At 54.4% G+C, this 23,978-nt stretch overlaps 1 protein-coding gene across 2 annotated transcripts in view; it reads left to right on the top strand.

Moving 5' to 3' along the window:
• The window catches only part of DHRS3 (dehydrogenase/reductase 3), a 44,810-nt gene extending 21,649 nt beyond the window's left edge, over positions 1-23,161 (top strand). For both annotated transcript variants that reach the window (XM_075550927.1, XM_075550928.1), the window contains exons 2-6: positions 11,120-11,263; positions 11,852-11,971; positions 12,266-12,504; positions 17,274-17,399; positions 22,656-23,161. In XM_075550927.1, the coding sequence (XP_075407042.1) occupies positions 11,120-11,263; positions 11,852-11,971; positions 12,266-12,504; positions 17,274-17,399; positions 22,656-22,740 (714 nt within the window). In that variant the 3' untranslated portion in view covers positions 22,741-23,161. The remainder of the gene's footprint in view (positions 1-11,119; positions 11,264-11,851; positions 11,972-12,265; positions 12,505-17,273; positions 17,400-22,655) is intronic.
• Positions 23,162-23,978: the final 817 nt, after the last annotated feature.

Here is a 23,978-nt window from a genome sequence, read left to right as displayed (position 1 = left end):
GGTTGGCAGATCAAATCTACCCAGCAGCTCTTTAAGGAAAACCATGGCAGTCTGATTCCATAAAGATTAGTCCCAAAGCCCCAGGGGGCGAGTCTTCTCTGTCCCATTGGGCTCACTCTGAGTCAGAGTTGAAGGGCACCCAGCAGCAACACATCACTGTTGTGTATCTTGCCATCACCTCTCACCGGCCCACCCCCCGCCCCCAAATAAACTACCTGAGACTGGGGTAACTATTTACTGCTACCGCCCCAGCCCTCCTCCACCTGCCAGGGCAGTCCCTGCGGACTCAGTGCTTCTTGAATGGATGCATGGATAGATTAATAAAGGACAGAGAGGAGGAGGAGAGCTTGGAAGTCCAGGGTCTAAGGTCACCCCGAAGCCTCTGGTGGTGCCTCCTGCAGAGGGACTACGCCTTGTGAGCCTGGTCCCCACACTGGATTGCCAATTCCCACCCCCACCAAGAAAGGCTGCTGTTGCAGAAGGTGGAAACACGCTTTAGGACCCCCAGGATGGGTCTGTGAAAGCCCTTGACCTTTCCTCTCCTTAAAGCCTCCCTCAGGTAAGCTGCTGGCCTCGGGTCATCCGGAGGGAGAGTGGGAAGAACTAGGGCAAAGGCCTTTGCCTGGGGCTCCTCCTCCCGGTGCTTTTGGCCAAGAGCGGCTGGAGAAGGAGGACGGAGGGGCGGCCCCTGGGCCAGTCTCCGGGGCTGTTGGTGTCGGTGAGGAGAAACTTCAGCCCTTGGGTTCCTGGCTGGAGTGGGAAGCCAGTCTGCCATTTCCTAGCATCGGTCTTTGCGCCTGTTTCTCTGCAAAGCGGAACAGGTTAAAAAAAAAAAAAGCCAGGTGGCATGCAGGGGACTTAGTGCTGCTGCAGACTTGGCTGCTGAACATGTGACTCCTGGCGGGTGGGGGCTTTAGGGTCCTTGGAGGCACGAGGGGATAGGCACGTTTCAGGGACAACTGGAAAAATGTGAAATGCTGACCAACCCAAAGTGATCTTGGACTGGGGCAGGGTCTAGGGCGGAGGTGGGCGTATTTGTTGGTGCGAGGTGTAAATTACGAAGGGGCGCCTGCTGACGGTACTACTGCTCAACGCTACTCACCGCCCTTGAGTCCATTCTAACCCAGAGCGGCCCCATAGGACAGGGTAGAACTGCCCAGAAGCTTGGCAAGTTGGGTCCACCCAGAGGCCCCTGGGAAGAAAAATGGGGTGACCTGCTAATGAACCCTCAGCCCCTGAAGTCCTGTGGAGGACACTTCTTTCTGCTCTGACATCCACAGGTCTTGGAGCAGCATGAGCTAGAGCTGACTCTGTGCCGATTTTGTTAGCTCTCGCTTAACGACATGCCAGGCCCTGTCGAGATCCCGACTGTGCTACCTGAGCCGAGAAGAAGACAGCACTTTACAAATAGAGCCTTTATGAGAAGGGCCTGGTTCCAAACAGTGAAAAAGCAGGGGTCAGTTAGGAGCTAGTGCGTGCGGGACTGGGGGCATTTTATTGGGAGGTCAGGGAGAGCCTCTCGGAGAAAGAGACACCTGAGCAGAGTCTGTGAGCAGAGAGCAAAGGAGAGGCCCACGGGGAAAGACGACAGCCAACAGCGAGTGCAAATGTCCTGGGGTAGGATCAGGCTGGTGGTGATGCAGATGTCCTTGAGCCCTGGGGCAGGGAAGTTGGGGCAGCTCTGGAAGGACCTGGAGGGGGAGTAAAGACTCTTGCTTCCTCTCTGAGTCAGGTAGGGAGCCTCTCATTATCATTAGCACGTGGCTCAGTGACACCCGTTGAACAAATAAACATGGTAGGTACGGGGCTATTTTGTTTGTGCAGGTGTGCCGTGGCTGAGGCCACAGGCTTGGGGATCCAACTGTGTAGGTTAAAGGCCCGGCTCCACCTGGTAGCTTCGGTAGCCCCTCGGTGCCTACATGTTTGCTCATGTAGCCACGGGCATGCACTGTTCATGAGGCGGCAGGAAGATACCGCTGCAGGTGTTCAGCGCAGCACTGGCAGGTAGGGGGCACTCCTATGCGGCAGTGCTTGTGGTCCGGCCGGGGGCATGCTCCCTGACGGGTCCTCGGCTTGGAGGAAGCCTCTGTCCTGCTCCAGGTTGTGGTCAGGGACTCGTGGGAGGCGGTTGCTGGCGGATCTCGTCGGGCCATCTGCAACAGCTGAGCTGGAAGCCAAAGCATGCTCCACAGGCCGTGCCAGGGACCGGACCCAACGAGAGGCTATTTGACACGGCTGCCTGGGGAAGCCCTCTGCAGCAGGAGAGGTCTGAGAGCTGGTCACCATCTTCCTGGACCGGCAGTGTGGACAAGGACGCGCTTCTAAATCAAGGGGAAGGATGGGTCTCCGAGTCTATGATCTGCCGCTGCCCCGTCAAGGCTGTGTCCAGGGTGCGGAGACCTGGAGACCAAGGCTGGGGTCTTCTGGGCAACCATAAGCTGTAGCACCCCAGTGCCGTGAGGGAGAGCAGTCTTTTCTGTGTAGGGTCTGGGGGTAGGGGTGTGGGGAGGGGAGATCTGTTTCTGGTGCCTTGTGGATCCTGATAATAGTCTGCATAACTTGTTGGTTGCCATTGAGTTGGTGCCAACTCCTAGCACTGGTATGTGAAATAGACCCCAACGGCCCAGTCCTGTGCCCTCTGCATGATTGTTGGGGTGGCTGAGCCCAGTGTCGCTGGCCTAATGCTTTTCCAGCCGCGATGCCCTTTTCTGTGGATGGGTCTTTCCAGATGGCATGTCCCAAAGAAATGAGCGAGGGCCTCACCATTCGCGCCTCTACGGAGTATTGTGGGGGGGTGGGGGTGGTATTTTGCCTACACCTAATTTGTTCATTGTATGTAATCACGGCAGCTCTTGGGTTTGTGCACTTTCTTCCCCTTCCAGCCACCCTCTGAAGTGGGGGGCTTTCATGGCCCTCCGTGTATAGCGAGATCCGAGGGGGTTTTTCAAGCTGGCAGAACACATGCATGGTGGGTCAAAGAGGAGGGCCCAGGCAGTCGGGCTCCACAGCCTGTGTTCTACTCATCTGCTCAAGAGACAGGGGTCTCTTTTTGGAAATGCACAGGGTTGTGAATGTTGGGGGGCGAGCCCACGAGTTAATGGATACGACAAACGTATCTCTAGCAGTTGGGATATGTTTCAGATACCACCAGCTCCCCACCCCACCCCACCCCACTTACTCACTGACTTAAAGTTAGCACCTGCTCAAACCAGCAAGTTCCAGTCTAAACTTTTATTTGCTTGTTCCTCAGTCTGGTCACAAGAAAGAATTTGCATCCCCGTGTCCCTGCTGGGGGTGACAAGAGCTGGGGAGGCTTTAAGTCCACAAATCGTGACCGCCCTCCTGCCCATCCTGACCTCACTGAGGTCCAGAGTCTCTGTTCGATGTTTGCCTTCTGAAAAGCCGATTCAACACCCAAACTTGGAGTCCGGGGGGGGCCCTCCACTGGCCTGCCAAACGACCAGCCCACGGATCTGGCTCTTCCCAGCTGCCGATTATAAACAGATGTTCCTCCTGGGACCCACTCGGGGACCACCCAGCTCCTGTTCCCCGTGGGTCTGTGCTCCGCAGATGAACTGCAGGCATTCCTGCGGGACCCGTTGGGTGAGGACGGCAAGGCTGGGTGCAGAAGAGGCGCTTGGCGTCCTCGTATCAGCAGATTTTTCTAGAGGCCTCCCGGGTCCTTCCATGGGGCAAAGTTGGCCAGACTTTTACTCTCTGCAGATGCTGGGGTTGCAAGATGAATGTGACTCCCCAGAGGACCCTGCGTGCTTGGAAGGGTGGGGTATTCATAAATGAGTCCAGCATGCTCTCATCCACGCCCTAACAAAGGAGCTAACAAGGGCTGATGTCGGGAGCCACAGCAATGTGGGTCGGATCCCACTGTTTCTGCGTATGAACTGTGTGACCTTGGGCGACTCATGCTACCTGACTGACCCTTACCTGTAAAATGGGGAGAGTAACTGGGCCCACCTCACGTGGGGGCGGTGAGGATTCAAGGAGAGGACACGTCAGAGGTACCTAGGATTGTGGCAAGCCCATGTGAAGTGCTTAGCAGATATTATCCATTTCACATGATTGGTGTTGCTGTGTCGTAGAGAGGATGGAAGGAGCAGCCAGGAAGCTTCAGACCTGATGGGGCACTCAAAGCAGGGTTCTGCAGGATGAATAGGAGCCTGTGAGTACACATGCCATTCAAAACAGAAGACCACCCATGTGCTAGGCATTAAGAGTCAGCTCACAGGGAACAAAGAGTGAGATAGAGATAGTCCCTGAAGAGATAGGGTGTACATTCCGAATGGCCCATCAAGTATAAGACCAAGTGCTCCAGCTCAGTCATTCACTCAACAAGGGCTTAGCTCCTGAGTTTACATGTAATGGGAGTAGAGCTACAAATGGACAGTCCTGTGACACCCCTCCGCCGTCCCGTCCCCCCACGCCCTGGGGTAGGAGTGGGAGCCCCAGTGTGGAATTAAACCATTCACGCTGGCCTTGACACAGACTCTGGCGACCCACGTGCATCCAAATAGAACTGAGCTCCGCAGGGTTTTCTGAGGCTGTGTCTGATGGGCTCTCCATTGGAGGACAGCACTGGCCCAGCCTGCAGCCCAGAGCAGACCCTGTGTGCGGCCGGCCGGCCGAGACAGGCAGGGCTTTTTGAGCCATGAGATAAAGCGCAGGAGGGGCAGCTGGGTGGGGATGAAGCCGGGTGGGGATGAAGCCGGGTGCTGGGAGTCTGAGATTTGGGCTGGACATCTCAAGACTCAGGATCTCCCATCGGGCCAAGGGTGCATCCGCAGAAGACCTAGTGGGGTGAGAAAGGTCAAAGGCTCTGGGTTCGAAACCTGTCTCCCAACCACTGTGAGTGTGGCTTCTTCAGCTATAAAATGTGCATCCCAATAGCCCCAGACATTGACTGCTGCTGGGGGATTCGGGCCCACTGTTGCTCTTGTAGCTCTGAAGGGAAGGGGGCAGGTGACTGGCCTTGGGCCACAGAGGAGGCCTTGGCTAGGCAGTGAGCCCACGGCAGGTGTGGGCTCAGCAAAGACCAGAGAGACTTCTCCCCTCTCCTCCTCCTCCTGGCTGCCCAGTACAGGGAGCCAGAAGCTAACCAGTTGCCCCGAGGGGAGGGGAGGCCAGGAGGAGCTGCTGCCCCAGGCCTTCTCCTATGACCCAGTTGAGGAGTAAATCCCTGCGCCTGACCCTCCCCAGCTGTTCCTTGTCCTGGGAGTTAATTAAACAGAGGCCGAATTGGCTTCTGAGGCTGTAAATCTTCACCCAGGCCCCAGGCCCCGAGCTTTGCTCAGACCCCCCTGGCCTTGGGCCTGCTCAGTCCTCACCCTCATCCTGGCCCAGGAGGCACTCTGGTCCTGTCAGCTGTTGGGGGTCACCGCCAGGTCACTCTGGGCAGGAGCCACCTGGGCGGGCCTGCTAGACTGTCCAGGCCACAGCTTCCGGCAGTGACTCCAAGATGGGGGCATGGGGGGCGGGGACTAGAAAAGGAGGCGAAGCCAGGAAGGGGCATAGACTGGAGCCGTTGTACAGAGGTGGGGGCTCCGTACACTGCTGGGTCCAACTGCTGGGTCCTCAGGGAGGGCGCTGGGGCTGGCCTGTGATGACCAGTCCAGGGCAAGATGCCGCTGGTGGAGTAGCTCTCCGGACAGATGTGTCCCGCCGTGAAGCTCCCCGGGGACCTCGGGGCTCCCAGCAGAAGGCCTGAGGACACGCAGAACATAGACCTGGCCACACTCACAGATTCATTCACGACAAGTCAGCACACATGCACAGACACACACAGAGACTCACAGCACATGGGCCTGCGCACATGCCCCGAGACACACTCGTCCACAGACCCACCGACCATCAGCCTCTGCACTCACACACATGTATACTCACACACAGGTGGTGCTCACACACACTCATGGGTACTGAAATGCACGCTGACAACGCCTTCACAGAGCTGCATGCATACACGCACACGCATGTGCGCACACACCCAGCAGCCTGCCTGCCCCTCGGCCTCAGCCCCAGGATGATAAGCTCTGCGTAGGCCAGGGTCTTACTGACTCTTGGTCCCAGGAGATTCCTGTCTTCAAGGTTCCAGGACCCTCAAGGTGGGAGAGATGGCCTCTTGGCCTTTGAGAGGTAGCCCTGAGCTGCTATTCAACCAGTCAACAAACAGCACCTGCCAGGCTGTGTACAGTGAGCAAGATCTAATCTCTGCCCTGTGAGGGTGCCCAGCCCAGTGTGTGTATGTTGGGGGGGGGGGAGCAGAAATACCAACACCCTATGGTGGCCTGGGACTCTGAACACAGAAAGGGAGGATGCTGCTCCCCCAGGCCCCTGAAAGGTCCATACCTGAGATTCCCCTGGGGGTGTACTTCCTGGCCTAGAAGAGCAATCCCCACAGCAGAAAATGCCTTGATTTCCCTCCCTGTCGCTTGTCGCGGGTAGTCGTCCCTCTAAGGTTCTTACATCCTAGAGCACACAGCTGGGCTTCCTAGGTCCCCAACTACAGTTGTGTGCCCACCAGGCCAGAGAGCTTTGGATCCCTTACCCCCAGCCTGACCTGAGAACTGGGGACAGGTAAATTTCGTTCATTACTCTAGGGCAGGAGTCCTCAAATTTTTTAAACAGGGGCCAGTTTCACTGTCCCTCAGACCCATTGGAGGGCCGGACTATAGTTTAAAAAAAAACTATGATCAAATTCCTATGCAAACTGCACATATCTTATTTTGAAGTAAAAAAGCGGGGTAAAAACACCCGCGGCCTGGATAACTATCCTCGGCGGGCCGCAGCAGATTTTCCCAGTGAAAACCATCATCTGACTCCTTGACCGTAGCTTCCATGACCAGTGAATGTGGATCAAGTACCCGGGGATCCTTGCCCACGTCCGTCTTCGCTCCAGTTACCACGACGTTCTCTGTTGGGCCAGTTGGGGAGATGGTTGTCTCCTGCACATTAAATTGCAATCCGTGTTGAAGCTGCAGCCCTTGAGCTCCTCGGCAAGTGTTGTTAAGTCCTCCTCAGTTTCAGCAAGCAAGGTTGTGTCACCTGCACATCACAGTGTGCTCATGAGCCCTCGCCGGTCCCAGGGCAGAGTCCCTCTGCACGTGGTCCAGCTTCTCCGATTGGCTCAGCAGACAGATTGCACAGGGGCTGCATGAGTGTGCATGCGCAGTTCAGGGTCCTGCGATTCCCTTTGTTCTCGGGGCTGCCCATCATCTGTCATGAGCCACACGGCCGAATGCCTTTGCCCCATGAACAAAACCCAGGTAAACATCGTCCTAGTATTCCTTGCTTTCAGTCACCATGCATTTGACGTCAACAGTGTTCTCTCTCATTCTATAGCCTCACTGGATAATACTACTGTGACTGTTTTGAATTCTCTTCATCAAAACTGATGGTACTGATCTTGTTGGATAATTCCTGCGCGCTGTTGTATCCCTTTGCTGTGGGGTAGATCTCTCCCAGCTGGTTGGCCAGGCAGCTGTCATCCAAATTTCTTGACGTAAACAAGTCCAGAGGTGCATCGATTTGGTCAAAGATCTCCATGAGGATTCTGTGAATTCCTGAAGTCTTATTTTTCACTAATGCTGTCAGTGCAGTTTACACTCCTTCCTTCAAAGCCATCTCTTCTTGATCATATGCTACCGCCCTGAAGTGGGTGAATATCGAGTCACACTTTGTGCTACAATGACTCTGTGTATTCCGTCTGCTTTCTTTTGATGCTTTCTCCAGCGCTCAATATTGTGCCCACAGAATCCTTCAGAGTTGCAGTTGGAAGCTTGGGTTTTCCCTTCAGTTCCTCCAGCTTGAGCAATCTGAGCATGCCCTTCCCTTTAGGTTTGCTAACTCGCCGTCTTGGCGTGTTCCATGAGTATCCTTATCTTTCCGTTCTCGGAGTGCCCTTGGAACGTCTGTTCAGGCCTCTCCATTTCCTTCCATTTGTTTCGGCTGCTTCATGTTCAAGAGCAAGTTTCAGAGTCTCGGCTCAGTGCCGGCTTGGCCTTTTCTTCTCATCTTTTCAATGACCTTTTGCGTTCTTCACGTGATGTCCCTGACATCACCCCACAACTCGCCCGGTCTTTGGTCATGGGTGTGTCCATTCTCCTCTTGAGATGTCTCTAATTCAGGGAGGATGCACTCACAGTTGTGCTCTGGGCCCTGTGGACTTGTTTTCAGTTCCTTCAGCTCCAGCCGTAGCTTGCTTCTGAGCCCTTGATGGTCTGTTCCCCAGCCCAGCCCCTGGTCTTGTCCTGACGGGTGATACTGAGCTTCTCCATCGTCTCTTTCCACAGATGTAGTCCATCTGATTCCTGGGTATGCCATCCAGCAAGATCCACTTCTATAATCACCATTTATGTTGCTGGCAAACAAAAGGTATTTGCAATGAATGCATCGTTAGTCTTGCAAAATTCTCTCCTGTGATTCCGATCAGTATTTCTGTCCACAGCCTTGTATTGCCGAACTGCCAATCCTGCATTGTTCCCGACGTTCCCATTCTAATCACCAGCAATTATCAATGCATCTTCGGGCATGTTTAATCTGTTTCACAGGTCGAAGTTGGCAAAAACTTTTCATTTCTTCAATCCTCGGTGTAAGTGGTTAGTCCGTGAATTTGAATGGTGGTCTTATTAAGTGGTCCTCCTGGTAGGTGTACGGGGATTATCCTATCACCGACAATGTTGTGCTTCAGGATCCATCTTGCAATGTTCTTTTTGGCGATGAATGCGGCTCCACGTGAGTAGGGTGGACCATATGCTTGTGCAACTCACAGTAGCTAACCCAGTCCTTTCCGCTCACTGTTTCCCAGGATGTCTCTCTTTAAGCACGTCATACAACGTGGATGACATTTTCCTAGACACGTCCTTCCTACGGTCCTTGTTCTGCTTGCTATTGGGTGTTTGTAGCCACTCCTTCTCCCTCAGACTCGTGCCGTATCCGTCCGGAAAGTCCCAGCTTGGCTCCCCCCATGGCCTTAAGGTCAGCTCTACCCTTGAAGAGGCAGTTCTTCTCCGGTCATATTGACCTGAAGGAGCCATGCAGGTGCATTATGTGTTATGTCAGACGGATAATCCAAAGGTTGGTGGTTCCAACTGACCAGCTGCTTTGAAAGAGAAAGGAAGATGCTCAGTCTGCCTCCATCAAGATTTACAGCCTCGGGAGCCCCGTAGAGCTGTTCCCCTCTGTCCCGTCGGTCACCGTGGCAAAGGCAGCGGGTGGTGGGGTTTCATCCAAGGGCTCATCTTCGGCCACGATATCAGTCTGTGCTCTCCTGCTGAGCATAAGGTTTTCAGTGGCTCGTCTTTCAGTCGTGGTCCACCTCCTCCTTCCCCTCATCTGTCCTTAGTCTGGAAGCTCTGCTGATGCTTCCACCGCTGATGTTCAGAATACATCCCAGCCCCACGCCAGCCAACAAGCAGCCTGGTGGTGAGGAATAGAGACGATTTGCATTAACTCGGACCGATGTTTGTCCCTTGTCTTCTTGAACTGAATCTCCCAGCCTCTCCTGGTGGAACTCATTCCCAGTCTGCTTCTTCAGCAGATGAGGATGTGTCCCTTGGGGCCTGTGGAGGTGTAGTCCTCTGCGCCGGATGGCCTCCCGGGGTCGTGGAGAGTCACTGGCCGGAGCATCCCTTGTGAACCGCTTCCTGGGTTAGAGGACCTTCTATTACAATAAGATGAAGTGGTTGAACTACATGGTTTTTGTTTGTTTGCTTGTTTTTGCCAACTGGGCATTCACGGCTACAGACAGGGGCTGAAAGAATCGTTATATTTTAATTTTGTTTTCAAAATATGTACAACCCTGCTTTCAAAGCTGTAACACATTCCCCCTCTTTGATTCGGATTTAACTCACCGGCCTGTTTGTGTGTCTGGCCAGCTGAACTGTGTGCTGCCCTTTCTGCCCAATGGGAAGGTGCTGAGGTCTCAAGATGAGGAGTTGATCGGCGGTTGGCATGAGCAGCCATGTGCATGTCCTGTACACAATCCTCGCAAAGCGAGATGCAGACGTCGTGGGGGTTCTCTGGCCGATGCGATGGGGGCTACCATTTAAAATACTTACACCCGCCCCACACCCCGCTCCACCCCCAAACAGCCTTCTTGTTCTCCGAGTTCGCTTCCGGAGTTAGACAACAGTCCAGAGTGAGACACCCACGTCTCCACTGACTCCTTTCCCTGGTTTCCTCACATGGGTGTTAGTCTTTAAACGGGAAAGGTCGTGGGTGATGTTTAAAAAGAAAGACTGAGAAGAAACCAAACTAGAAGCCCACTGGACTAACCCCCCAGGAGCCATTTGGCGCCTTCTCTGACTCCACCTTTGAGCAACGTGGATGTCTGCCCCAGGCTTCCCGCCCTGTGCTAACCAACCCCATCCTTAGTTCAACTCCTTCCTCAGTTGTCCTTGGGTTCTTCTGTGAAGTGAGGCCAGAGAGTGTTCCAGGGGGACATGCACCTTCTTCCGGTAGGTCAAGGGTAGGAATTAGCGGATCTTCTCTTCTGAGGCTTTTATGGGCTGGCCATTCAGAAATCTGCCTGCATTTACTACCTTCTGTGTGGAGCAGCGGTACCTTATCCATGGGCCCTCGAGGCCTCTTTGTGGCCTTCCTGTAGAGTAGGACAGGCAGCTTGGCCATGGCCCAAGGCTCCACCCACAGAGCATCCATGTGGCTCACGGCCAGAACCTCTTAGCCTATCTTAGCAAACGGGTGTGAATGAACTGTCCTGAACATAGTCTGGAGAAGGCTAAGTGAGAGGACTCTGGAATACTGTGGCCCCAAACCGCTCCACTGCTGCCTCCAACTATGTAAGATAACTGCAGTCGGGCAGGCAAATGGCCTTTGATGACGGCAGGGCATATATAAGGACCATCTGCCCATAGCACTTCAATTGACGGGTCATAATTGGACTTAGAACTGTTGGCTCACTTGAGGGCGGGCTATGAGCCTCTAAAAATATCATATTGCTCTTTTGCTCTACCAACCCGTGTCTTTGGATGGAATCAGGGAGACCGGTCCTTAGGCAAATGGCTTCCAACACCGACTGTGATGATGGTCCTTGTATCGTGGTAGCTTTCTTAGGGACCACCTTCTGAGTGCTGTCCTTGTCTCCTCCCAGATTGTCCTGTGGGGCCGGACTGAGAAGTGCCTGAAGGAGACGACGGAGGAGATTCAGCAGATGGGCACAGAGTGCCACTACTTCCTCTGTGACGTGGGCAACCGGGAGGAGGTGTACCAGACGGCCAAGGCTGTCCAGGAGAAGGTCAGTGGTCTGGGAGGCTCTGTCCTCGGCGTAGCTGGGCATGGGCACTGTCGGGCCAAGAGCATATCCTCGAGGGGCCTGGAAGATTGCTTTGCAGAAAGCTGATGGGACGGCTTGGTCCAGGGTGCTCCCGTGTGCACTGGGGAGCGGATGTCATGGGTGTGTGCTGATCACGTGACCCCAGTAACTGCCTGTTCTCCCAGTGGAGGTATAGCGCGGATGGGCATCTTTTCTAGATGCTGGGGCACGTGGTTCATTGGCCTCTGGGATGAACCTGGCCCTAACTTGAGCCACTGAGCGGATGAGCTGTGTCAGCAACTCCAAGGGAGCCCAGATGACCCTGATGAGCATCTGAGACATGGTAGATGCTCACTGTTTTCATCTAACCCTCTTGCCAAGGTGCTCTGCGCCAGAAGGTGCCTCTCATCTTCCCAACAGTCCTGGCAGAGTTACGAGCCCCTCTTACAACCCCCTGCACAGCAAGGTGGCGGTTGAGGCCCACAAAGCCCAGGAGTGGTGGGGCGGGGTCCCCACCCCTGGACTGGGGCTGATGGCCCTCATGGTCCCCTGGTGCCTTCTCCCCCGCAGGTGGGTGACATCACCATCCTGGTGAACAATGCCGCAGTGGTCCATGGGAAGAGCCTGATGGACAGCGATGATGATGCCCTCCTCAAGTCCCAGCACATCAACACCCTGGGCCAGTTCTGGGTAAGGGCTGCCCTGCCAGAGCCAGACCCGCCCCGGCGTGACAATGGCCCATCCCCGGAAGGGCCCCCTGGGCTTCCAGGGAGCTGGGCAAGTGGGGAAGGGAGGAGGGGGAGACTCAGCAGGGCAGAGCTCCTGCCCGCCAGGAGACACAGGACCAGGTGGTCTGTCTGACAGGTGGAACGACGTGAACTCTCCTCCCAGGATGCTTCACTCTCGGCGGGCCGTTCCCCCTGAGGAAGGGTAGAGGGTTGGAAGGGAGGGCGGCTCTACACTGACCACTCCCTCCTCCCTCAGACCACCAAGGCCTTCCTGCCGCGCATGCTGGAGCTGCAGAACGGCCACATCGTGTGCCTCAACTCCGTGCTGGCGCTCTCCGCCATCCCCGGCGCCATCGACTACTGCACGTCCAAAGCCTCAGCCTTCGCCTTCATGGAGAGCCTGACCCTGGGGCTCCTGGACTGTCCGGGCGTCAGCGCCACCACCGTGCTGCCCTTCCACACCAGCACCGAGATGTTCCAGGGCATGAGGGTCAGGTCAGTGGTCAGGGCCGCCTCCCCCATCTCCCTTGAGCCTCGTCCTACTAGGAAAGAGAGTTGCCCACGCACAGAGATAGCTACACTAGCAAACGATGCAAAGGAGACCAAGCCAGCGGCTGCTGAGCCCTTCCGTGTGTGTGTGTGAGAGAGAGAGAGAGAGAGAGAGAGAGAGAGAGAGAGACAGAGAGAGAGAGAGAGAGAGAGAGAGAGAGAGAGAGAGAGAGAGAGAGAGAAGCTCCACAGGAGAGTGGTTACACAGCTGAAAATCCTCCAAGCGGGGCGTTTAAGAGATTTGCCTTTTCTTGAATACACACTGAAAAAACACCGAGACTTGACCATCCTTTCCCCCAGATCACTGAAGCCTCAGCATCTCTGATATGTACGTAGCCAGGAGTGGGGACCACTGGTTTAGAGTATGTATTTGGGAGCCAGGCGCCCAGGGCAAAGACTCACCCTTGTCCCTAGACTGTACTGTGCAGCACGAGGTCAGGTCAGCGACCCTCTGTAAAACGGGCTGCTGAGAGCAGCTACCCCATAGGTGGTGAGGGTCAAATGAGGTCACACAAGAACCAAGACACTCGGCCCGGGATGTGACCCCAGGCACTGGTGCTACCACGACGAACCATCACGTAGAGAGGGACCTGAGGGTAGAGAGACTGAAAACGGGCAGTGTTGTCCCCCAGATGACTCCTCCTTGCTGTTCTTCTAATGCAGCATAGGACTCAGAGGTGGATTTGCCTTCTGAAGTTCTAGGGGGCTTCAGAAAGTTCACGGGCAAATGGGATTTGGAGATGGCGGGATTTTCCCACAACCTCTTGGCAGTGCCTTCGTGCATGTGTGTGCGCGTGCATGGTGCGTGAATGGTCCCTCCGGAGGGTTCCCCCAGGCTCTGCGTGGCAGCGGCACGGGGACAGCATACGGTCCTTCCCGACTGGCTGAGAGGGCGGCTGTGGTTTGGGTGGGTGAGCGTTGAGTGGCGCCTCAGCCGCCCGTCAGTCGTGGAAACTTGGGCTGGTTTTGTTACTTCTCCGAGCCTCACTCTGCTCGTCTGTGAAGAGCACGTACACCCGAACATTCTAGACGCTCGGTAAGCAGGAGCTGCTAGTCGTTTTTTCCCCGTGGATAAGTCAGTTCCTAGTGCACAACGTCATCAGAGGCTGTCCCAGAGGTAGATGAGTATCCACCAGCACAGCTCCGCCGTGCGTCCTACCCTGATCATAGAGCATGAATGTAGAGTAGACTCAATGGAGGGCCACTCGGGTCCCGTGTTCACTAACAGCCATGCATTCACCTGTCTGTCTGTCAGACTGTTGGGGGCGTGAGCGTGGCTGTGATGCCGAGAGCCAGGTCACTGGCATTTCGAATACCAGCAGGGTCACCCAAAGAGAACGGGTTCCAGCAGAGCTTCCAGACCAAGACCAGACTAGACAGAAGGACCAGGCTGTGCACTGCTGAGGTCTCAGCCACTGAACGCTGGAGGGCTAGCAGCGGAGCCGTGTCAGATACAGCGCCAGAAGATGAGGCCCTCGGCTCAACGGCCCCTGACACCAGCACATTCACTTGCCATGCCAGGAGCCCTGGTGGCATGGGGATTGAAGTTTGGACAGCATGAGAGTGCAGGGTAGCACTGAGGAAATATACAACTTCTAGTTTTTTAATGCCCCCCCCACTATCATGACCCCAGTTCTACCTTACAAATCCAGAGCATGTACAGGGGTACAGATAAGAGCTGGAAACACAGGGAATCCAGGACAGATAAACCCCTCAGGACCGATATTGAAAACAGCCATATCAGGAGAGTAAGGGTAAGGTGGGAGGAGAAAGGGGGAATTGATCACAATGATCTACATATAGCCCCCTCCCAGGGGGATGGACAACAGAAAAGTGGATGAAGGGAGACATCGGTCAGTGTAAGACATGAAAAAATAAAAATAATTTATAAATTATCAAGGGTTCATCAGGAAGGGTGGAGGAGGGAGGTGGGGAAATGAGGAGCCAATGCCAAGGGTTCAAGTAGAAAGAAAGTGTTTTGAGAATGATGAAGGCAACAAACGTACAAATGTGCTTAACACGATGGATGGATGGATGGATGGATGGATGGATGGATGGATGGATGGATGGATTGTGATAAGAGCTGTATGAGCCCCCAATAAAATGATTTGAAAACAAAAAAGGTTGGGCTGCAAGGTGGGCAGTTCAAACCCATCAGCCGCTCCGTGAAAGAAAGATGAGGCTGTCGATGTACAGTCTCAGAGACCCGCAAGGGCAGTGGTGCTCCGTCCTGCAGTCACTCCCCGGCAGTGGTGGTAGTGTATATAATGTTCTTGTTGTCAGTTGCCCTCAAGACAACTTCATTTTGTTTCCTTCATCCAAGTGGGACTCACTAACTAACTGCCTGTCCAACGGACATGTGCAGTGAATCCCACAGACTGGTGCCCTGAGCACCCAAGTGGACAGGACATCCCCTTCTAGCACGGTTTTCCTCTGCCACTAGAACAGGGTGCTCAGACGAATGCTTCTGTAGTTGTTCGCAGTATGGACCAAGTCCTAGCTCTGTGTGACCGTGGGTGAATTACTTGACTTTGCTGTTCCCCCATTTCCTCCTCAATAAAAGAGGCTCGGTTATCGTACCCTGTCTCCACAAGGACGGAGACCGAGCAGGGGGACATCCAGGTGTGAGTCAACCAGTCCTGGGTGACCGTAAGTCTGGGGGGTTGTGCAGGATGACCTCCTGGGATATGACCGGGAGAGTAGGAACAGCATGATGAAAGAGCCCGTTGCCGGCTGATAGGGGGACGGAGGGGCTGATGGTTATGGTCTGCCTCCCAGCCATACTCAGCAGCTTCCCAGGATCAAGGATAGGAGGCAGATGTTCAGCACGGCATTGCTGGGTTTCCAAGTGGCCGCAGTGGCTATGAAGTTACTCAGTGGCAGTCTTCTCAGTTCCCGCCCCCCCCCCCCGCCCCAGGTACTGCTGTGTGTGACCCTCACACCACCCCATGAGCGAGCTGCTGTATCCCCATTTTACAAAGCAGGGGACTGAGGTCCGGGAAGCAAAGTGACTTCCCCAACACCACACAGCCAGCAGTGGCCGAGCAGGGATGGGAGCCACTGTGAGTGCTGCCCTCCCTGCGCTGGGCCCGCCCCGTCCCGTCCTACCTGCTGGGGAGAGAAAGGAAGGCATGCCTCCAGCAGACACGCCTGGGGCCCCAAGTTAGACTCTCCTGTGGAATCTTGACAGGAAGGTGGCCCACAACCCCGAGGAGCTTGGTTTGTCTGTCCTGCCCTCTTTTGCCCCCAAGAAACAGAACTGGCCCGAAAACCCAGACTGTACAGATTCTGAAATAAGCAAGCTGGCCCAACACTCCCGCCTCGCAGCACCCAGGTCTCGGCCCTTCCAGACCGCAGGGCTCTCTGTACCTTAGCAGTCCTGGGACGCAGACATGAGGGCAGAGACACATGGACTCTGAGGCCAAGCCCACTCTGGCGGCCTGAGAACAGCCCGTGGCTCAGGGTGACATCAGACCCAGTGACTCATCACCCTTAATCCGGCTGGTGCCAGAACAGACCATGAGCCTTTTGTGGGATTGAGGTCAGAGCCAGCAGCACAGCCCTGCACCTACAGGCCCAGCAAATGAGGGCAGCGGACAGAGCCTTGGCCTGGGATCCAGAAGGCCTGGGTCGAGTACTTAGTACCCCACTGACTGGCCTGAGCCTCGAGCTCCCCATCTGTCAGTGGGAGAGAATGATGTGTGTGAAGCATTTAGCCAGGAGCTGGCAGTTAAGGAGCTGAGGCTGCAGTGAAGGGCTTCTTGTCTCCCCGCCACCCCACCCCACCCAGTGCTCCATCATCATCCAGACTCCAGGACAGACAACGAATGGGGCCTGAGAAACCCCCGATGTTCCACCATCCCGTCATCCATCCATTTGCAAATATCCCAGTGAATGACTCAGTGCATGAATGAGTTGCTTAATCTGTGAATGAGTACACTAAGCAGAGAAGGGCATGCCTGGTTGAGCCGCTGCCTCCAGGCAGGTAAGCAGGACACACGGAGGGAATGGCAAGTTGTTCAGTATCCAGCCATTCAGCAAGTTTTTCTTGAGCACCTTCTGTGTGTTGAACATCATGCTGGGGACGTAACAGGGAGTAAGGCCGACCAGGAGTCCACCTGCTCTCGTGAAACTCCTAGTCAGGTGGGGGAGATGGCAATTAACAGGGAAATTGCTAAGCAAATAGGCCGGGCCATTCTAGAGGGCATGTGGTCAAGGAGATGGCCAGAGGCCACTTGGGGTAAATGGGGCTGAGACTCCGCCCTAAGGAGATGCCAGGAGGAGGGGACAGCTGGACAAAAGCCCCAGGCCATAGACAGCTGAAAGTGGCCAGAAAGATGGGCCAGGATGACTAGGGAAGAAGAGCTCTTGGCAAGGTAGGCAGGAGCCAGATTGTGCAGGGCAGGTGCCACCCTCAATCCCACACACTGGGATCCCTTGGGGGCTCTTGAGCGAGTCTTAAAGGAGCCCTCTGATGCACTTTTGTCTGGAGCTGCTGCTCAGCATGAACTCCCCTCGGGCCTGAGAGCCCTGCCTCACAAGTGCCCCAGGTCTAGGAAGAGTGAAGGGAATGGGGGCGGGCTGACCAGCCTGGGGTACGGGGAACATTCCAAACAAGAAGCAACAGGGTGATCCGGACATGTCAGCGCAGAGGGGCTTTTAGCAGAAGCACCCTGGAATCTAGCAGAAACTACCATGTCCCTTCCTGCTTTCAGGTTTCCCAACCTCTTCCCGCCGCTGAAGCCGGAGACCGTAGCGCGGAGGACAGTGGAGGCTGTGCAGCTCAACCAGGCCCTCCTCCTGCTCCCGTGGACCATGCATGCCCTCATTATCTTGAAAAGGTATGGGGTTGGTGGGGAGGTGCCTGGTCCAGCTCCTGCTGGGCATTGCTCTTGCTGGGGAAGAGTCGGCAGGTGGAGAGCAGGTCCGCATGTGATTGATTAGTTATGTCTACTCTGGGCCTAAGAAGGAGAGGTAGAGACGCATCTCCCACGGGTTTACTATTTTTACTCTAGGGTAGCGGTTCTCAGACTTTTTGGTCTCGGGATCCGTTACAGTCTTAAAAAACTACCAAGGAACCCAGCCTGGTTGACCCATACCCATCACTAAGTCACTGTATTTAAAGTTAAAACGAATTGAGAACAATGGTTTATACTGAGACCATTATTCGGGCATTTAAAAATTGCAATAAAAAACATACTGCTAGCGTGTTGATGGTGTCAGGTGCTATCGAGTCCGTTCCAAATAAGCGATCTTAGTACAGCAGAACTGTAGCCACTGGTCCTGCCTCATCCCCACACCACTGCCATGTCCGAGCCCACAGTGGCAGCCACACGGTGACCGTCCCTCCGTGAGGTTCTTTCTCTTTTGTTGATGTTACCGAGCGGGATGTTCTTCTGATGACATAGCCAAAGTACTTGAGACAAAGCCTCATCATCCTCCCATCTGCGAAGCATCCTGGCTTCTCAGTACTGCTTCCGAGAGAGATTTGTGCCCGTACTCTCCCCCATACCATCATTTAAATGAGCATCGAGTCTTTCATTCACCCTCCTTCTTCGTCGTCCGGATCTCCCCTGTGGATGACATGATTGGAAATCCCATGGCCTGGGTCGGGCGCACCTCGGCCTTCAAAGCACCGTCTTTCCTTTTCAACGCCTTCAAGAGGCGTGTGCAGCACACTTGCCCCAGGCGAGCCCTCGCGGATGAGTTTCTGACTGCTGCTTCCATGGAGGTTGCTTCTGCCTGCTGGTGAAATGAAGTCCTTGACGCCATCATCATTTTCTGTGTGTGTTGTGATGTTGCTTATTGTAATTTTATTTGGGTTGAAGGGTAGTCCGTCCTCAGCGCTGTAGTCTTGGACGTCCTCAGTCAGGGCTTTACATCCTGTCTCTTCAAGTAAAGTGGGTGGTGCCATCGACCCAGCGCAGGTTATTCATGAGTGTGCCCATCCTGATACCCATTCTCCTCATAGAATCCAGCTCCTCAGATTATTGTGTCAACTCTGACACACGCCTGTCCTGATTCGAAACTACACAGTAGCCATGAGCATCATGGAGTGTTCTCAGTGCCGTCCACAGTTTGTTCCATGACCCGCACACAGTTAATAAACCGCAGGTAAACATCTGTCTGGCTTGCTCTACTTTCAGACAAGATCCACCCGATGTCAGCAATGATTGCCCTCGTTCCGTGTTCTCTTCTGGATCTTGTTTGAATTTCTGGCTGTTTTCTCTCATTTAAAAACTCACCTTCAGCACAATTTCACTTGTGTATGATCTCAGTGATATTGCTCAGTCATTTTTGCATTCTGTTGCATTGCCTCTCTTTGGATCAGGCACAAATAATGGGTCTCCTCCAGTTTGTTAGACAGGTGGCTTCCTTCCAGATTCCTTGGCATAAATGGGTGAGTGCTTCCAAAGCGGCATCCCTCCCTGGAGACTCCAGTCGGTATTCCTGGAGCCTGGTTTGGCGCTTATGCCCTCGGTGTCATTTAAGCTTCCCCCTTCAGTGTGATCTTAAAATGACTGAACGCTGGCTGATTTGTTCTGATACAGTAACTCTGTTGTATTCCTTTCAGCTTCCTTTTGTCTTGCCGTAGAATCCTTCAACACTGAAACTCCAGGCTTGACTTTTCACTCTTTGTTTTGAAGCTTGAAAAATGCTGAGTATGTCTTTCACTTCTGACTGTCGGACGCCAGCTTTGTGCATATTTCTTCCTAATCCTTTGTCTTTTCAAGCTTCTCTTTGACGCCGTCTGCTCGGCTCTTTCACTCCATCACTTCTTCCACGGGCCTTCGCTACTGCACAGTGGCGACCAAGTTTCAGAGTCTCTTCTGATGTCAGTTCTGACACTTCTTTTCTTTCTTTCTTGTTTTTCTAAAATGAACACAAGCTATATTTCCCTTGATAGTATTTCACAGGTCGTCATTGTTCAGTGTACCAGTCCTCTTCTTGAGATGGTCTCTAAATTTATGAGGGGTATATTCAAAATTGTCCTTGGACTTGTTTTTATTTTCTTCCGTTTCAAATTGAACTTGCAGATGGGAAACTGATGGTCTGTCCCGCAATTGGCCGCCGGTCTCGTTCTGGCTGATGATACTGGGTGTCTCCTTTGCCTCTCTCCAGAGATGTAGTCCATTTCATTTCCTGTGCTTTCTATCCAAGCGGGTCCACGTGTACAGTCACTGTTTATGTTGTTGACAGACATCTGCAGTGGAGAAGTCACTGGTTTCCCAAGATTCCATCATGCCATCGTGTCTGTCACCCAGGCCGTGTGTACCAACTACTGATCCTTCTTTCTTTCCAGCTTTTGAATTTTAACCACCAGTAATTATCAGTCCCTCTTGATTGCATGTTTGATCAGTTCCATGCGGCAGGAGTTGGCAAAACTCTTCCGTTCTTGAAGATGTTTGTCATTAGTGGTTGGTGCGTAAACTTGAGTAGCAGTTGAGTTCGTTCGTCTTGCCCGTAGGAGTAGGAACTCTGACTCCTGCTGGCATCGAGGGTGCCGTTCCTCTCTGACTTGTCATGCCTGGCAGAGTTATCCAACTCAACAATGGTCAGCACCGGTCCATGGGACAGACATACAGTACTGATCTGTCTGCATTCCAGTTCATTTTCGATGACTTCCAGTTTTCCTAGATTCATACTTCGTGTATTCCACATGCTGAGGACTGGTGGAAGTTTGTAACTGTTTCTTCTCATCTTGACTGGGGCCACATCAGCAAGTCAGGAAAGCTTTACTGAACCCGCTTCCTGACAGTCAGCTGGGCTTGGAGGAGGCAGCTCTTGTCCAGTCTTATTTTGAGCGCCTTTCACCTGAGGGCCTCCTCTTCTGATACATCAGACCACGCCCTGCCGCCACTCAGAAAACTCGAACTGGCCAATTGTTTTAGACGTCTCACTAGATCCTTCTGCCTAGTCTGCCTCAGTGTGGAAACTGCCAAACACCGTCCATTCTGACTGACCCTACTGGCACTTCAAATTCCACTGACGTAGCTTCAGATGGCACAAGCCACCATAGTGCCACAAACCAGCAGGCGGGTGGCTCCAACGTCCACTTGATTTTTGTGTGTGCGTAATACTTTCCAAAACAAATTACGTACAGTGCGAAACGTGGCATTGTTTGGGGCATTTTTTGTGAATCTTTTTATTGTCTGGCTTAATTGGAAACAGCTAGAAGCTGGTACCTGCATCTGATTTCAATCCATTGTGATACTGTATTCATGTGCTCTCTAGAGCACCCGCTGTACCCACCATGAGAAAATGAGGAGCAGTGGGGGGCGGGGGAGGGACGGGGAAGGCTGTAGGGCGGTTCTAAAGACGGTTTGGCTTCACAGACCCATGAAAAGGGGTCAGAGCTTCCTGGACCACTTCGAGAAGCGTTATTCTGGAGACCCTGAGACCCAGCCCCGGCCCTCCAGAGGCTTAATCGAATGGTGCAGACAAGCATCTCAATGCCAAAGGCATAGGATTCAAAAGAACATCGGTGTAGGAATCCTTTAAACATGGTCTGTTTGGAGTTGAGGAGTGCTCTCTTCAAGATGGGCTCTCTACAAATGACCCTCCTTGGAATCTGCCCACCATTGTATTCCTTTAAACCATCCCAGACTTCCCGCAGCAAACCCCTCCCATCTCAGGTCCATTCTGCAGGGCCATCCCAGGGGTTGCTTCAGCAGTTATGATGGGCGTCTTAGAGAGGAACAGTAGCACCCCAGCAGTCTTCCAGTCGACTCTGACTCCTGGAGCCCCCGTGGGTGAGAGGAGCTGTGTCCCCGGGGGCTTTCAGTGTCTGGTTTCTCACAAGTAGATCTCTAGGCCTTTCTTCCAAGATGCCTCTGGGTGGACTCAAACCTCTAACCTTGTGGTTAACAAACAAGTATGTTCATTGTTGGCACCGCCCAGGCCTCGGAGAGCTCTGTCTGGGAGACGCAGCATGACCGTGGGCTCTCGGCTCCTCTGGGCCTCTGTCCATCTCCAGGCCTTGGCGGCCTATAACTGAATGCTTTGCCCTGGAGGGCTTTCCCAGGACGTGAAGTGCCTGCGGGCTGGCCTGGCCCCTGCTTTTACCAGATGTCAGCTCCCAATGAGGCCAGGCTCCTCTCTAAGCACCCAGGACAGCAGCCAGCAGACCCAGGAAGCTCCGGGTCTCTCTCCTCCAAGGTCAAAGCCCTTTTGTAGACACACGGCGGAGGGCTAGGAGAGGGGACCCTCAGTCCGAGGCGAAGGTTGTTCAGAGGCCTCTCTGAGGCCCAGGTACCACCCTCCACATCAAGGGAGCTGCAAGGAAACCTTTCAGAACATCCTAGATAAATATGAGTCTGTCAAGAGCTTCTCAGTCCTCTCCCCAGGAAGACCCCAGCCTGCATTTCCGGTCCTGACCCCATGACTTTCCCCAAAGGGTGAGACACCGTCCCCATCTCGTTCCCAGCACTCTGTCCCCTCCTCACACTCCTCCAAGAAATCCTTAGAGGCTCAACTCTAGTGCCGCCCCTACATGCCTAGGAGCACCTTCCAGAACGTCCCACCAACAGTTCGCCGTGTGCATCTTGCACCCAGAATAGGCCATGGGCCTTCAGTTTCACTCAGCACACATGAGGGCCTGGGCTGGCAGGCCCTGTATCAGGGTTCAGGGTCAGAGAGGGAACAGCTGCCCTCCGGTGCCCAGAGCCAAAACAAGGCAGGGGAAGCATGGTGACTGGGTACACAGAGCACAAGTCCTGCGGCGGGGGAGGGGTGATCTGGGAGCATCTCCGAAGGAAGTGACCCCAACTCCACAGTCCTGCACAGGAAATGGTTGCCGAATAAGTGGAAGTTGGAGTTGGTTGATCTCAGATATGCTTGGGGGCCCTAAAGTGCTAAGAATATCGCCTTGGGTGTCTGGCCTAGCACCCTTCACCTTGTGAGCAGCTGCTTTCCCGCTTATTCTGTAGCCCTTCTGCATGCCACAGCGGGGACCTGGGCTCGGTGCTTGTGGGAAGAAGCAGGTGTGTGGCCTGGAGAAGGAAGGTGTGGGGCACACTGATGGGAACCATCGCTCTCCTGTGCCCTGGCCTCCCGCCCTGCTGCTGACCATCTCTCTTCCTCCCTCCTATCCCCAGCATACTCCCCCAGGCGGCCCTGGAGGAGATCCACAGATTCTCAGGAACCTACACCTGCATGAACACGTTCAAAGGACGAACTTAGGTGCAGGCTGCAGAAAGCACTGGATGAGCCACGGGCCCGAGGGGCCACCGCCCCTGAGCACCCACCGCAGGTCTGTCAGCACAGCACGGGTCTGCTGGGTGGCCAGGACTGCGCCTGCCCAGAGGGAGAACCTGGCTGTCTTCCAGACCTGCCCCAGGACCTTTGCACAGGTTTCTCTCTGACCCTCGTGGGGAGGCAGCCAAGCAGCCAGCAGCCACCTGGATGCCTTTGTACATTTCCGGTTCGGTCGAGTGTATCGTCCAGTCGCTTCTCCAGCCTCACCAGCCTCGGCAGTGTGCACAGACTTTCTGGGAGGAGCTTCCCCGGAGCGCCCTCCTGCACCCCCGCCATCCACTCATGCTCGGCCTCCGCGGGCTGGCTGAGCAGCAGGAATGGAAAATAAAGAGCGTTGGGTTTGTGAGTTCCTTCTTCAAAACCCTGAGCTTGGCGGGCACTAGAAGGATGCCAATTGCAACCACAAAGGCCCGTCATGTGAGAGAGGATTGGCCTAATCAGGGTGCCAGGAGCAGAAGGGAAGGAGGGGGAGGAAGGGGGCAGAGGTCAGGAGAGACGCTGGCACTTGGGGATGCAGGAGGTAAGTGACTTGTCATCCCTGGTTCGGCCACTTTACCCTCATCCTGCTTCTCTGCTATGACCAAACTAGTCTGCCCGCCCTCAGCCCTACCAGTCACCCAGCCGGCCTTTACTGAGCGCCCACCCACGTTTAGTTATTGGTCCCGCCAGACAGGTGTCTGTACAAGTGCTAGCTTTAAAGCTGGTGGCTTGCACATGCACATCCACTCCGTGGGAGCAGCCCCTGCGACCTGCTCTGGTACGACAGCCCAGAAGCCCCCATGGGGCAGTGCGATGTGTTAAAAGGTGAGGGGGGGGGCAGAGAGGAGAAGCGGCTGAGATGCCCGGCTCAGAGATCACCAGGAGAGCAAGATGCCCCTCACCTGGTTGAGAGATATCTTGAGTTGCCAGACTCGAGAGGCAACTGGTGAAAATGAGGCTATGCTAAAGGGGCGTCGTCCTGGGCCCTACCATCAGATTGTATTGCCGGAGGGGGGGGGGGTGTCTTAAGTTAGACATGCAGCGGGAGGTTGGGAGTGGCGGAAGATACTGGCACGGGCTCAATACATGGGGAAAATTTTATCCGAAACCACAGCAGAGATCTCCCAGTGGCCATGAGGTGTGGATTCTCCCCTGTTGCACTTCGCTGAATAAACCTACCATTG

Source organism: Tenrec ecaudatus, chromosome 1, assembly GCF_050624435.1.
Source record: "Tenrec ecaudatus isolate mTenEca1 chromosome 1, mTenEca1.hap1, whole genome shotgun sequence".
Lineage (NCBI taxonomy): Eukaryota > Metazoa > Chordata > Mammalia > Afrosoricida > Tenrecidae > Tenrec > Tenrec ecaudatus.
This window is presented reverse-complemented; position numbering and strand designations above follow the sequence as displayed.